The sequence below is a fragment of the Eschrichtius robustus genome, chromosome 1, assembly GCF_028021215.1.
Source record: "Eschrichtius robustus isolate mEscRob2 chromosome 1, mEscRob2.pri, whole genome shotgun sequence".
Lineage (NCBI taxonomy): Eukaryota > Metazoa > Chordata > Mammalia > Artiodactyla > Eschrichtiidae > Eschrichtius > Eschrichtius robustus.
In genome coordinates, this window is record NC_090824.1 from 116,486,046 (window position 1) to 116,502,578 (window position 16,533).

At 36.8% G+C, this 16,533-nt stretch overlaps 1 protein-coding gene across 2 annotated transcripts in view; it reads left to right on the top strand.

The window, feature by feature from the left end:
* The window catches only part of UNC13C (unc-13 homolog C), a 589,653-nt gene that overhangs the window by 479,541 nt on the left and 93,579 nt on the right, over positions 1–16,533 (top strand). For both annotated transcript variants that reach the window (XM_068536284.1, XM_068536278.1), the window contains 2 exons: positions 4,343–4,420; positions 9,309–9,386. In XM_068536284.1, the coding sequence (XP_068392385.1) occupies positions 4,343–4,420; positions 9,309–9,386 (156 nt within the window). The remainder of the gene's footprint in view (positions 1–4,342; positions 4,421–9,308; positions 9,387–16,533) is intronic.

Here is a 16,533-nt window from a genome sequence, read left to right on the forward strand (position 1 = left end):
GTGTTTTGGGTGACTGACAAGAAAAGAATGAAACAGGGTCATTAGGGATAGTGTTTTTAAAACTGTGTTACATGCTATTCCTGGAACTCTGTAGTAGAAGCAGATTCAGATGAGAATTTCAGAATCTCAGAGTTAATGTATTTAGTAACATACTGTCATAATTGCACATATTGCAAAAGTAACTAGAATTCACCCTCAGAGTAGTCAGGTAGCAGGTTATGTAAGGTGGAGACACGGAAGCACTGAGTAGGAGTAGCAGGAAAGCCGAACTGGGACTCTCTGAAGCAAGAAGAAAAGAATTAGGCTCCATGTGTCACTGAGGAAATGTGAGCTTTTATTGGCACAGTACAATAACTTCAATGAAGTAAAGCATTTTTAATCCATGGGCATTCAATACTAATCAGGTATTATCACAAGGAGATGAATTATCACCAGGAATGAAAAACATTTTCCGGGAAAGTAGAAATGGGCAACCTTCATTGAAAAATAAATTCTATGTTATTAGAATTGAAAATCATAAAAATAAAAATAGCCCTTTGTAGTTAATATAATTAGCTATTTCACAGTAACTTTAGATTACTGGAGTTTGTTTTATTTCATCAGATGTGACCATCAGTCTTGAAAACTCTATCCTTCTTAGGATTGGGATCCTTGTATCAAAAGATACTGAAATCATATTATCCTTCTGGGACTTAGACTGATTTAAACCATCCCCTGGAGAGAAGACACATTAATGATATCTGCAGGCACCTTAGAGGACACTTTAGCTAGCATTGTGAAATGGATCTTAAAGGGATGATTCACTTTTTTTTTTAATGGATCTTAAAGTAAGATGATTCACTCTTACTACGTAAGACTGAATAAGGTATCAAACAAATGCTTCAAATTTCATAGCTGGTACATTTAGGAGCCGTGATGAGTGGTAAAATGGGCACATGAGTAGTGAAAATTCCTATGGCTGTATGGCTGCTCTTGACAAGTATGGGTAGTTTAATTTAAAACCGAGAAATATGAAGTAACAGTATCTTCAGTACTACTTAAAAACAAATCAACAAACATTTGACTCCTGGCTCCAAGTTGGCCATACTATGGTGACTGAGACCCACATATTCCTTGTTCTCTGGGAACATAATCCTAATTTTTAAAAATAATAATTATAATTCATTGAGTACCACTATGTGCTAATCATTTTATATATACAAGATAGATATATATATATATATATATATCTATCTCATCTCTTAAGAGATAGATACAATTATTTTTCCTAATTTTTCAAATGACAAAACAAGCTCAGAAACTTTAAATAATTCAAACAAGACTAGAAATGGTATGAATGGAATGCTTTCAACCACCAAGCTATACTACCTTCACATTCCAGTGTCATCAGAAATCAATTAGTAACTTGGAGAGCAGAATCTCACCATTTATTTTTACCCTTTAGACCAAACCTAGGCATCTGTAGGGGATTCTATCTTATGTTGGATGCATTAAAATACAACATATAAAGCACTGAAGTGACATTACTAATGTCACTTAACAAATACTGCAGTCTTCTTGTCCTCTGTGTTGCTCTAATACTGTAAAGCTCCATGCATAAAATGTGACTGCAAAGATGGATTTGGACCAGGGTTCTTGTCTTCCTGATTGTAAGAGTAATACTCCTAGATGTACCGACCAGTAGTACTGACAGGATATTTAGCCTACTTCTACTAGTGTGGCATTAGCTTAGGGGAGACCGTAATGGCTTTGTTTGAGTAATTGATGGCCATCCCAGCTCAATAGTACCAGAAGCTGCATGTCAAATCAGAGCAGATTGAAGCTGGGAGACACTTTAGTCATCCTATCTGATTCTTTAAATACAGCAGAATCCCTTGCTTCACTGCCACAATCCTATTAGAATTTCATCTTATTTAATCGGGGGCTTTTTCAATGGTAGTTCCTTTGCTGTATTCGTAAAGAATCATCTGCATCTCATGACTATCTCTTCATAAAAACTGTATTTTACCATAGAACATGAGGCAAACTTCCCCTACTAGGCTATCTGTTGCCTCTCTCTGTCTTTCTCTCTATACTATCCCCACTGCTGAAGCTCAACAGTCCACCAAAAAGAAAATCATGACCTAAGTTCACACACTCAGAAATCCTACCTTCCAGGCCTTCCTAGGTACCCCTTCCATCAACTGGTTCTCTCTGAAGAGTTATCTCCACCCTGCTGTGCATTAGGTAGGACAATGGTTCTCAAACTTCAGCTTGCACCACTACCACCTGGAGGCTTGTTAAAACATAAATTGCTGGGACCCAACCCCAGAATTGCTGCCTCAGTAGATCTGGGACTGGATCAGGGAATTTAGATTTCCGCCAAGTTCCCAGGTGATGGTTATGATACTGTTGGAGACATGCCTGAAGTAGACATGTCTTAACTAACTACAGATGACCCTTGAACAACATGGGTCTGAAATATGGGGGCCCACAGTTTTTAAATAGTGAATACTACAGTCCTACATGATCTGTGGTTGGTTGAATTCGGAGATATGAAAGAACTACAGATATGGAAGGCTGACTATAAGTTATAAGTAGATTTTCCACTGTGCAGAAGGTCAGCGCCCCTAACCCCTTGGTTGTTCAAGGTTCAACTGTACTCACTAGTATTAATTAAAGAACTAATATCTAGTAGTGATTTTACTTTGTTGAATAAATTAGAATGAAATCGAGGTTGCCCCTGAAATGTACATGAACACTTTCATTCAGGTGTACTTTGTATAACTCACAAAGAAATGGATGTTGTTATAGCCAGTGTACTCACAACTCTTATGGGCACAAGGCCTTAAACTACATCCTACATGGCTGAGCCCTTTTCCGTCAATGCACCCTATCCTGACTTGCTAACCACTGGCATTTGTAGGCTAGTGGATGCGAGATCGTGGGATCAGTTTCCTCCCAGCAGGAATTCAAGGGACTAGGTTTTTCCTGTGAAGTACAGGCAAGAATTAGACCATGGGAAGACCTTAGGAATAATCAGAAATGGATGTCTGGATTCCCCGGCCCAAACTAAATCTTGAACAAGTGATAGTCTGAGTTGCAACAAGCTCCTAAAGTCAGGCTTCTGTTGGTTTTTGTTCTTGCAATATAGTGAAATGATTCCTGCAGTTTACACTATCATAAGAACCTGTACATTGAGAGTAGTGTTCATATGTATGAGTAAATCAGCACTCATTAGGTAAGTCCCAAAGTAATTTTCAACATTACATCTAAAATAAGTTTTGAACAGGTGCATTTGGAAGATACTTTAGTCTGATCCACCACCTGTTTTCCTAGATTTATTGGTCTGCTGCTTGATAAGATGTTATATTTTCCAAAGCCAGTCTTCCATTTAAATTGATGCATATTATCACTTTACCTTGTACTTCCACAAACTGTGGATTTTCTGTTATCCCTAATTTCAGGTTTCAGGTTTTCACTGTGATTTTTAAAGTCTATGAAACGAGTTCATAGTCACATTCGGTGAATTCAGCTTTGTAAATTAAACATCTCTCCTTTAGCCTAACTCCTTGGACTGTCTCCCCAAGTTGATTTTGAGCCGCAAAGAAAATTCAGACAATTAAGTTACACAAAAAAGAAAATCATTTTTGTCTTTGCTTTTCTATGTAAAGAGATGGTCTGTATCTACTGCTCTTGTTGCTTTCTCTCTTCTAAGAAAATCGTGTCCACATTGGACTTATGATAATTCAAGCTCTGTAAGTAACAGCAGTAGGGTGCAAACTCATCAATATCTCTTTAAGTAGTTGAAATAAAATGTAACAAAGTTTGTTCATTTTCCCTTATTTTGCATAGTTAATGGGAGCAGAGGGCATCCTTAGGCTCAGAAAGAGTTATTAGATGGAGAAGGAAAATTTGGAATTAAGATGAAAAAGACAGAAAGAGGGGAAGGATTAGGCAATATTTTTAGCAAATATTGCACCAATAAATAACTTACTAATTAAAGGTAAATGTATTGAGATAGTGTGATGCAACAAAAGCTGAAGTTTAGGTCTTAAGAGGTGGTCTTTGTTGTTAGTAAGGCTCCTTATCATAGAAAATTACTGAAAATTTTCATTGCTAAGTGACATATATGGGAATGTTCTGACCCCCCTCTCATAATGAGGTATTTAGGAACATTGCAGAGAGTTGAAAAAATAACCACAACAAGGAATTTTGTCATGGTAGGGGTGTGTGTGTATATGTGTGTGTGTGTGTGTGTGTGTGTGTGTGTGTGTGTGTGGAGATAGATACATATATCTGTATATACATACATACAGGTCTTTACTTACCTGGATACATTTCACAATGTTTTTTTTCCTAGACCATCACTAAAGTTCTGCTTCAGTATGCTGCAATTGTATCGCGTGATTTCAGTTCATACTGTGATAAGGAAAATGTGGTAAGTAAAAATGTCTCTACTTTCAAGTATTCCTCAGTTGAGAACCACTTCTTCAAACTAATAAGTAAGCAAAGGAAGTTGTTTTCTTTCTGTTTTCATACAGGATGATAGAAAATAGGGATCTCAACAAATTGTTCGAAAATTTCCTAGTAGTCCTGAACTGGTACAAAATAGAATTCAAAGGAAGGTTGAGAGCATCTCAATGCCAGCCAGCTTGTGGTTTTCCATGATGATAAGGAATAAGACTCATATAAACAGCTGAAAACCCTCATCATTGTAAACACTGGAGCTGGGACCTAGGAGTTAAAAAGTTGTTTATTGTTAATACCAACTAGTGTAGTTTTGGCACCAATACCAAAATGAGTATAATTTAGCCTTTCAGTTTTCAAATAAATTGAAAAGGATGGTTAATGTAAGGAGTGATGCTAATTTATACTCTGAATTATTAACTTAGCCTTTTATTTTTTGGATGATTGAGAAAGCGTTGATAAAATCTAAGCCAGGGGGCTTCCCTGGTGGCGCAGTGGTTGAGGGTCTGCCTGCCAACGCAGGGGACACGGGTTCAGGCCCTGGTCTGGGAGGATCCCACATGCCGCGGAGCAACTGGGCCCGTGAGCCACAACTACTGAGCCTGCGCATCTGGAGCCTGTGCTCCCCAGTAAGAGAGGCCGTGACACTGAGAGGCCCGCGCACCGCGATGAAGAGTGGCCCCCGCTCGCCGCAACTGGAGGAAGCCCTCGCACGGAAGCAAAGACCCAACACAGCCAAATAAATAAATAAATAAATAAATAAATAAAATTTAAAAAAAAAAAAATCTAAGCCAGTATTGCAGCTTAATAAAAGGAATAAAGAGAAGTAAGATAAACTAATTTAGAATATAATCAGTGTTATTTTATGGTAGAGGGTAAAATCTTTCTATTCACCATATATAATTTTAGGAGAAATCTGTCAGTAACATTATAGGATTTTTTTTTTAAACACTGAAAAAATATTTTAAAAGTCAGTACTAGATTTTTCAAGACAAAACTCAGGGTGTTTTTTTCTCCCTCAAAAAATCAGTTCCCACTATCAGGCAAGTCTTAAAGAGAATTCTTGCTGAAACCTCCTTGACCTCTTGCTGACAGCTCATTAAGATAAGTCAGTCCTATTGGTTCTTGAGGGTCCCAGAAGATGCTTCTTTTCCTTAAAGGAAAATGCTACCCAGAAATTTTACTGAAACTCCCAGGTATCTCAGCAGTGATTTCTAATTGCCATTGATTATAAATACTCTAATAGGCAAGATGGAGTATTTATTTATTGAAAGCATATAGCTGCAATGAAATTTATAATACATTTGAAAAGTATTATATTGAAAATCAAAACAGTGACAGATAATTTCAGAAAAGATTCTGATTTACTAAGACAGCCAAACTGAAGATTTTGAAAGGTGGCTATGAATTATCAAGGCTAATTCCTGTCATTCAGAAAGGAAAACTAGCCTGAAAAGGCCCCTGCAGACTTCTACTTTATGTTTTAACATTTATAGTATATTTTATTTTTTAAAGGAGAAAAATTATAAATCAGCATTTATTGTATTATTCTCTGTATTTTTCCTTTATATTTTATACTTTTCAAAATCAAATTTTAAAAAAGTCATTGAAATATTATAGCACAGGAACTTACTTTTCCTTCCTCAATGCTTTTCTTTCCTAATTACTGATATCTTGACCAGTCTTAGACTCTCATTCAAATGCCAAGTATCATTTTAGCTTTTCCATGAAAGGATATCAGTTAGCTGCTTAGTTTAAGCTTTCAGCTGAGATAAATTGAAGAAGTGCTTTTGTACATTTGTGTGTGTACATATCACTGTTGTTACAGATTTCTTTAAATATCAAGAACATTGAAACATTATTATTTTTTATTTTCTCTGTATATATATGACAATATTCCTATTTCATCTGCAAATTGCACTAGAGACTTTTAAAGAGAGACATCTTCTAAGAGATGACCATAACACTTGCTTTCCCAGGAGTCAGAATTATAGATGACAGTTAAACAAAATATCTGTGACAGAATTTTTTTTTTTCTTCTGTGACATTTTAAATTTGGAATGGGTCACAAGTTTTCAATCCATTCTTCCACACTCCACATTATAGCAAAGCAACATTATCTAAATCAGAAATGCTTGATTTATTTTTTAAATCTTTTTCAACTCAAAAACATAATTTGGTGGAATCTAAAAAAAATACAACAAACTAGTGAAGATAACCAAAATGAAGCCGACTCACAGATATAGAAAACAAACTAGTGGTTATGAGTGGGGAGAGGGAAGGGAGAAGGGGCAATATAGGGGTAGGGAATTAAGAGTTACAAACTATTATGTATAAAATAAGCTACAGGATATATTGTAAACATGGGGAAAGTAGCCAATATTTTATAATAACCATAATAGAGTATAACCTTGTAAAATTGGGAATCACTATACTGTACACCTGTAACTTATATTGTCCATCAACTATACTTTGGTAAAAAAAATATATTTGGGTCATGTAGAAATGGCCATAGTCTGAACAAATCTAACTTTTATATTCATTGTACTTTAGGTTCCTAACTTTGTTCCAGGTTTAGAGCAAATGCAATGCATTATGACATATTTAGGGGAAAAGCCAAAATATACAAAGATTAAAAATTAACTTCAAACATAGGTTATTTTTATCTAACTAAACTCATCAACCAATGATGCTTCTAAATTAGGTTAATGTTCCCTTTACTGTGGGTATTTTTAGTTGTCTCTGCTTGTTTGTTTTTCATTTACTACTGAAGTCTTTAAAGTAAAAGCTGTTCCCCGATTAGGTTTAAGGTAGAGTTGTGTAATTCAATTCTCAGTACAGATTTGATAAATTGATTCAATAAAATTGAAATTTGAACATGTCAAGGTCAGGGGAAGCTTAATCAAAGAGGAAAGTCTCATATTTATTTTTATCTCCCTCTGGATAACTGCATCTCTTTTTTTATATGTAGCCTTACCCAGGTCAGTGGCAATCCATGCCAAGTGAGCCCAAGTGTCTTTGTTCCTTTGGCTTCTTAGTAGCTCTTTTCCATCGGAAATTATTATATTAAGAAGGCTTGGAGGTTGGTTTAATTTGTAAAGCTGGAACTAAAGTACTATTACATGAGTCAAAAGAGATAAGCTTGAATGCTAATATCAAATAATCGTAAATAAAAGAGACTTAGACCCATGCTAACTTAGACCCATGAGAAGCAGGGTGATAACACCTTTACCCATGTAGTCTTCCTGCTTCTCATTGAGTCATGCTCTTCCTTAGTTCTTGCCCCTCCGCAATGAAAAAGAAAAAACCCAATGGCCCTATACCCTCATGGAAAAAGCTCTGTTGGTTCAGTTTGTTGACATTGGGTCAAGATGCGGAAACCCTGAAAATCTGATCATACATGCCACGGAAAGGATGGGGCCTGGATCCAGTGACTCTCCATCACAGCTGGCAATCTGAATCATTTGTAGAACATTGTGGTTCAGCTTACTGAACAGAATCTATAGGAGATAAATCTCTGTGTTAAAAAAAAGAAAATATTTAAGTGCCTGGAATTAAGAGAGTAGAAGTTCTAAATTGTTTTTGTAAATTGAAGTTAGGATGTGGTCACTTTAAGAGTCAAACAGAAAGTTTTTCAAAGGTCAGTACTGTGGTTAAAACAATAATAAAATCTTTCCACTGATGGGCACTAACACCTCTCTGGTGTCCTGGAAGTCCTTTGCAGGCCTCCTCTCTCTGATTCATTATTGGCTCATTTCCCAGCACCTTGGAAGGCATATCCATTTTCCTTTCTTTCACTCTTTTCTTCCCTTGATATGCTGGCTCTTCAGAATCAGTATGTAGCAAATATTAAATTATTCCATAACTATTCTCAATTCCATTATAAATTAATTTCTACTATTCTGAGGACACATCTAGTCCTGTCAGAAAGCTTTACATCTTTATGTGATTGTTATATTTCTGCCTCCTTGGAAACAAGTCAAGGAACATTTTTAAAGCATGTATTATGTGTGAGGCTCCGTGCAGTACTCTGTAAGAAAGAGCAGAAAAAGACACAGAGGCACATACAGTGCGTTTAAGGTCAGCTGGCAAGACAGTCAAAAGCAACTCAAACGTGAAGTTAAATAAAACGAATGTCAAGTGAGTGACGAAAAAGATACAATCTGGGAAAACAAAGGCCCTAACCTGAATGATGGATATGACTGAAATAGGTGAAGAAGTTCAAGTGAAGGGCCTACATGCTCAGCCGAGCCACAGAGTCTGGAAAGCACAGGTGTTGGGGAGGTGGGAAGCAAGCCTCTTGGAGTTGAGAGTTCATCATAATACAGTAGAGGGAGAGGAGAAGAAAAGCATGGTTTGGAGCTGTATAACTAAGGGCCTTGAATACCAAGGGGTGGCCTTTATCGATAGCCAGAATTTATTAAAGTTTTTTTGGGGTATTTTTTTTTTTTTTTTTTTTTTTTGCATTTCTGAAATTCAGATCGTGTTTTAGCTTTTGAAACACTGAAATAATAGAATAGTTTAAACTAGTTTGTTTTTCTTAAAGTAAATCTTTAAAAAACTAAACTGAATTTGGTTATTCTTGAAGTACAAAATGCCACAATGCTAAGAATAAAATAAACTCTAGTAATAGGTCTCCGACGGTTTATTGTCTAAGTATATTATTAAATTTCATTCCCCAAAGTGGTCATATTTTCTCTCTTCTATTGTTAACTGTTAAAAAGTATAATCTTAAAATAGCATAATTATTCTATTTGCCAAATAGAATTGAACTTAGGTGATAGTTGTATACTATCACATTGAAGGTAAACTCACTCAATAATTTAATGTATTTTTTGTTTTGTTTGCTTTATTTAAAGCCCTGTATATTGATGAACAATATTCAACAATTGCGGGTTCAGCTGGAAAAAATGTTTGAATCCATGGGAGGAAAAGAGGTGGGTATGTTTTTATGCCTGCATTTGCCAAATATCTCAGAGATCATTAGCAGCATATCTCTTTGCTATGGTGAGTGACATAATCAAGTTTTTACATGGCTTAGCTAAAGAGCAGGAAATGCTAACAATCTAAAATGCCATTAACAGCTAAGGTGATCATTACTCCGCAACAGAATACTTCAGTAAATACGTCAGAAGTGTGAATAGGAGGAGGGAGATGGTCAATAGCCTTTTGTAATGTGTATATATAGTCATATATACACTATTAAATATATTTTTGTGTACGCTAATGATATGTAAAGTTTCACAGTTGCAGATGTCTTTTACCATACTGCACAATGTCGACTTGATATCAATTTTCTTCTGCAGTGTGCTTTGTGGCACTACTGGTTCTTGATGTATCGCTGGTTTATTTTTCACATCTCAAAAATCTGTCAAAACTATGTTGTGTAGTGTCTGTAATGTGTTGTGTCCTTGTCTAACATCTCTGACCTGCAATTCATGAGCAGAACAAGGAAAGAGAAAGATTCTTTTATGAGGTTTGTGATAGTAAGCGTCTTATGACTGTTTCCCCTCCAAACTCAAACACGATTGCACTTCCTACTTGTTCTCATTTGCTTGTTTGGATCAGGCAGACTGTGAAATACTAACTGGGCACCTGCCTTGAGCTGCCGCAGTATTTCACAAACTGACATGCGCATCTGGGGAATTGAGGACTGGAGCTAGTGCTGCAAGGGAAGGTCATGCAGCTGTCATTCTCCCACCGCCACCCCCTCCGTAAAACAATCCCAAGGGTGGCTAGGCTGAAGGGATATTTCTGTTGAAGGTTTTATTTACACTGTTCCTAATTATTGTGGTAAGTACGCAAGACGTATGTAAAGCTAGGTTCGATTTCAAAGCCAAGATCCCATTCATTTCTAAACTGATAAGGCTGAAAATGCTTCTTTTAAGATGGGACCTCTTCACACATGATGTTTCTTTTAACCCAAGAGACATTTATACATTTTCCCCCCGATGTCTTTTTTATTATTCTCAAGTCTCAGTCTTTTGAAAAATGAACTTGCTATTTAGCATCCTACAAATGAGAAGCACCAGGATACATGGGTGAAGGTGCAAAACTTCAAAAATGAACTTTTCTGAACTGTGCTGCTGTTGCTGTCTCAGTCTAGTTTGTATGAAATAAGGCTTCATTCCCCAAAGTGCGTTAATGGTTTTTGCACAGTTTGAGGGCGTCGATCTCAGTTTTAGAATTCTTTTGCTGAATTAGGTAAGCACAAGCAATTGGAGATCATAACTGGAGATTCCCTTTTTAATTTTAGTGATGTTTTATATTCAGACTTTAAGGCCACTTACTGTCTTGAAAAGTAGTGAAGAAATTACTGATTTCTTGTGGGAAATTCTATCTCCTTTTAGTGAACTTTAAAGACCACAAACCATTTGAAGGTAGAGTTGTATTTGAAATGCCACATTTCCAGAAATGTCTCCTAATGCTACTACTATGTCATTACGATTTTGTGGTTGAACTCTAATGTGAGTGATATATTGCTGAGTTGAGTGTTAACCAAATTATGCCTGTATTTAAAGGAAACTGTGTGGGCCAAGCCACCTGCTAACCAAAAAAGCTGTGGGGTGGTTTGTTCACCAACCAAAATTGACTGCTTGTTTCAGATAAAACTGCCAGTTTGAAATGTACAGGTTTTCTCATGATAAATTGAGTTGCAAACCTATGGCTACATCACAGAACTCTTCTTTACTGGAGAGAATGATGGAAGATGTGCTGAGCTGGATGCCTTCTCCCTTTATAACTCTTTCCATGCCACTTGCTAATTTAAACTCCTCATACATAATTTCAAGGGAAAATCAATTAAACAAATGAAACGAATGTCTAGCTTCTCAAGATGGAATTTGTTAGAGGGACAGCATTGACCCTAGCTCCTTTCTTTTCCTACATTTAAATATTTTTTTTCCTCCCCTCCCTCTCTTTACCCTCTTTTTATGTTCTCCTGTCTCCCTTTCTATGCTGTTTCTTTTCTCTTATTCTTTTCCATTTTCATCTTGTCTTTTGTAGCTAAGAAAAAGCTTTAGGCAGGCCCTGTCAGTACTACATAGGGATTGAAGAAATGTCAGGAGGAAGCTTGACTTAAACCCAAGTCTGAGTGTAACAGGCAGCCTCCCAGACGGAAATAATCTTTATTAATACAGAATGATGTTAGAGCTGCTGATTGCTACACTCAGCCTCCAGAATCTCAAAATAATAGGCAGAGCCCATCCATTGTAGTTATCTATATGGCAGTATTTAAATGGGTTCCTTAACTTGGGCCTTTCATAAAGATGAAAAAGGATTTTACTGAGAAAGACAAATTCACTCTTTGATAGGAAAAGTATATACAGAACTTAATATGAACATGTTCAGTGGTCTTTAATGATAATACAATGTGTTTGTACTATTACCAATTCCCAGTTGTTTCCTCGCAGTGGAACTAGTTATAAAACCTTGACTGCTATTGCTAAGGAAAATTTTCTAAACTAGATGTTATCCTTCTTTTAGTAGTTTCTTGTTATTTTGTGCCCCGCCATCAGTGCTAGGATGTGCACTTCTTGCTACAGAAACCTAATTAGCAAATGATTGCTTGTGCATATGCTCAAAATAGTTTTTGATGCCATGTGTCCATTAGATGGCTTCTTACAATAACATGGCTGGCCTCTCAGACCATCTGCAAAGTGCTGGCCGCTTGCAGGCCTGGTTGCATGATGCTGCAGCTCTCTGCTGCTTTGACCCAACCACTGTTGGGGCAGCTGCTCTTTCTTTGCAGGATCAATCTCTTTTCCCTCTGGAAACAGAAAAAGTGTTTAAAACCTTTTTTTATTCACTCTCTGTGTGGAGTCCAAGATGGAAACATTGCCTAACGCTGTGACAGTCTTGGGGGTGATGCCGTTGACGGTAGCTCCAAAAACAGCCACTTGACTAGTCCCTGTTAAATGCACACACGGTAGCCTGTGGGCCCTGTAGGCACATTCTTTACCAATGCCCTATTTAGAAAAAAGAATCAAAAGAGAAAAGCAAACCACTATATTTCTTCTCCTATAGTCTCTTTCCAACACATTTCCCTGCGTACAAATTAAGAGCATGTTTTAGCTTAACAACTCTCTGATTATTCTAGAAAATAAGAATAAAAAAAAGTCACAAACTATGAAGCAAAAGTAGCCTTTAGGAATGAGGTCCAGGGTCTGTTTTTTAAAGAGCATCCTGGTGATTTTTTATGTTCATACAGTTTTCGGAATCACTATAGTAAAACAGAAAAAATAACCAAAATGTGCTATGGACTGACTTGAGCTAGAAGTTAAATTACTTATACCACAGTTCGCAGATGGTATTACTTGTCCCTCTGTAACACAGTAACAGCAAAACAATCATCAGAATGCTAGGTAATAATTTTCATGTATTGGTTAATGATTGTTTTATCATCCTATAATAGCTCAAAAGTAAAACAGATATATTTTGGTTTATATCATTTTAATAGCTTGATTATTTCATGAGTAGAACTCAGCACATATCAACTGCAAATAAGTACTTAAGTCTATATTCATTTTTTCATAAAAACATTGCTACAGTAACAGAAGGGACTTTGTTGTAGTTGCTTGATCTGCAATCTAATTTTTACAAGTACATGAAAAAGAAAATCAGATAATCCAAAATGTACTTTCTTTTCAGAAAGTCATAAGATATTGGTTATGAACTTGCGTTGTAGTGATTGACTTAGAAGACTTATGACTGTGCTGTGTAAGCAGAGGATGCACTGCCCCTTCACAAAATTGGGATGGTAAAATCATCTTGAATGGTAGAATCTATAGTTATCCATAGGCCCGCTATTCTACCGACTGTACTTCAAATTCTAGAGGTTAGCCATTATTAAGACATTTGGGGGAAATGGGAAGGGGGGGTATTTTCTTAGCTAAAATTTCTCATTCTGCTGACCACAAAACAGATGAAGCAGGTATAATAGTAACGTTATTTTTATTGATATGTCCCAGAAGGATTGAATCTCTTGACTCATTGCACCTTGTTAAACTTTCCTGAACAGGGTCGGGAATCAGGAACATAACCCTAACTATCCTAAAAATGTACATATTTTAATGAGCAACTTAATTATCTTTTGTTTCAGAGATGCATAGTATATTGCTTTTTATTTTTTAATGATGAATTTGATGTGTCAATTAGAAACTGAATCTGACTGCCCAAAAGCGAATGCATGTAGCTGATTGAAATTCACTGTAAAACTTACTAGCCATACAGACTCGGTCTTCAGCTAAGCAACCTCTGACCAGAGAGGACAGAAATTAACTTCTGTCATATTTTACTTAGCAATACGCTTTCAACATTATAATGTCTGGGCTACAGGGGTTGAAGATCCCTGCTTTAAGGGTATTAATACTTCATGCCGGTAGTTTCTGAACTTTAGCAGGTATGAGAACCACCTGGAGAGCTGATTACGACACACATTGCTGAACTCCATCCTGGACTATTCAGCTCAGTAGGTCTGAGGTTGGGCTGCATGAGTTGCGTTTCTAACAAATTCCAATGTGGTACTGATGCTACTGGTCAGGAGATGACGTTGTGAGAATTATTGTTCTTTGCTTTTAGGATAGCAACCAGGTAATTGGGAAATGGCCCAGAATACCCCTTTGCCTTACCTGTGCTTGACTCCTAACCCACCTACTTAATGTGTTTTGAATCTTGAGAGCACATCGGATTTAATGTGTTTGAATGGACCTTGAGACAGCATGCAATAGACAGGGAAGCATTTGGATTAAAGAATATAATAATCCCAAAATATAGGTGGCTAATTTGCAGTCTTATACAAATATCCAGCATTTTTAAAACTCTGGACTTTTATACTTGCATTTTTATCTATAATCTTATTAAAAGAGGTGTTATAGTTGTAAAGAGGCTAAAAGCTTTATGATCAGGTTTCTGATCTGTCTCACCTTTTCTCAATGTAAATAGAGATATAACTCACTAGTTAATACATTAATGAGAAGCCATCTGTGATTTCTATCTCTTTTTCAGAAATACAAAATGAATTACAAAATAAAATAATTAAAGTAGGTGTTAGATGTCATTAGATAGTAGACTTTTAACTAGTCATAGTATGTCTTCCTTTTAGTTATAAAATATTTCCTAAAGCAATTTGCAAAATTCTTCCCATTTAATTGAAGTGTCTACTGGTGCCTACTTATATTTTCTATAGGGGGCAGGTGTTGATACAGGGAATAGAAAAAATGTTTAATGAATGCTCTAGTCCTCAAGGAGCTAATAAGAAGGAGTAAGGAGGCCTTATAAAATAACAGTTAGAGCAGAGTTCCCTTTTGGGCCCCGTGAAAGAGATATTTAGAAGCCAAATGCTCCCTGTCCTGCCTGGACAACTTTACACACCTCTTGCCCTCGGTGCTGACTACCCCAAGAAAAACAGAGACTAGAGCTTGCTGCACATGAAGACAGAATTTACTCCTTCCTTAATTCATTCAACAAATTATTGATTTGCTGAGCACCTATGATGAGCTGTAAATTTTACTAGACACCAGAGGTACAATGATTACTAGCATGCAGACCCCACCCTCAAAGAACTGTGAATGTATGAGGGAAGTCAGAACAATGAAAGAGGTAAGGTTTGTTGTGACAATCCCCCCCATGACAATTTCTAAACTTCACAATACCTTTCAAATGAGAGTTGTAATTGTTATATCTTATCCCGCAATAATTCAAAGAATCAGCTCAAACCTCTAGCCTCTTATTGTGTAAATAAAGCCCAAAGGTGAGGTGTATTTGGCTGAACTCGGTAAAAGTAAGCAGTTATTTCTAGTTTCATGGCAGCACATAACAAAGAGGACTGAATGCTTGAAGTTTTAAGTGCTGGCCCTCTATTCTGGCAGCATGAAGATACTGCCTGATTTCTTTTTCCTCCTAACCATCTCTGCAACTAGAGTTAATAAGTTGGACTTAATCAAAAATTAAGGGAATAATGAGGACCAAAAGGGCAAATCGCATTGAGGCGATTTAATAAATATGATTAAGGATCTAGCACTACTACCACATAAAGTTCAGCTAACTGCTAAGCTGGTGATATTAAGAAAAGGTGCTCCCTTGGAGGCTGAGAGGTTTCTGGGCGGCTGATGCATGTCAAAATGAAATTCAAACCCAGGGAGGTGCTGCTTGTTAACGTCATTCCCCAGAGCATTCCCCAGAGATCATAGGGTCACTCCTGTACTACCAAGCATCTTTTTTTAAAATTAATTAATTAATTTATTTTTTAACATCCTTATTGGACTATAATTGCTTTACAATGGTGTGTTAGTCTCTGTTTATAACAAAGTGAATCAGCTATACATGTACATATATCCCCATATCTCCTCTTTCTTGCGTCTCCCTCCCACCCTCCCTATCCCACCCATCTAGGTGGTCACAAAACACCGGGCTGATCTCCCTGTGCTTTGCGGCTGCTTCACACTAGCTGTTTTATATTTGGTAGCGTATATAAGTCCATGCCACTCTCTCACTTCGTCCTAGCTTATCCTTCCCCCTCACCATGTCCTCAAGTCCATTCTCTATATCTGCGTCTTTATTCCTGTCCTGCCCCTAGGTTCTTTAGAACCATTTTTTTTTAGATTCCATATATATGTGTTAGCATATGGTATTTGTTTTTCTCTTTCTGACTTACTTCACTCTGTATGACAGACTCTAGGTCCATCCACCTCACTACAGATAACTCAATTTCATTTTTTTTATGGCTGAGTAATATTCCATTGTATATATGTGCCGCATCTTCTTTATCCATTCATCTGTCACTGGACACTTAGGTTGCTTCCATGTCCTGGCTATTGTAAACAGAGCTGCAGTGAACACTGTAGTACCTGACTCTTTTTGAATTATAGTTTTCTCAGGGTATATGCCCAGTAGTGGGATTGCTGGGTCATATGGTAGTTCTATTTTTAGTTTTTTAAGGAACCTCCATACTGTTCTCAATAGTGGCTGTCTTAATTTACATTCCCAACAACAGTGCAAGAGGGTTCCCTTTCCTCCACACCCTCTCCAGCATTTATTATTTGTAGATTTTTTGATGACGGCCATTCTGACTGGTGTAAGGTGATA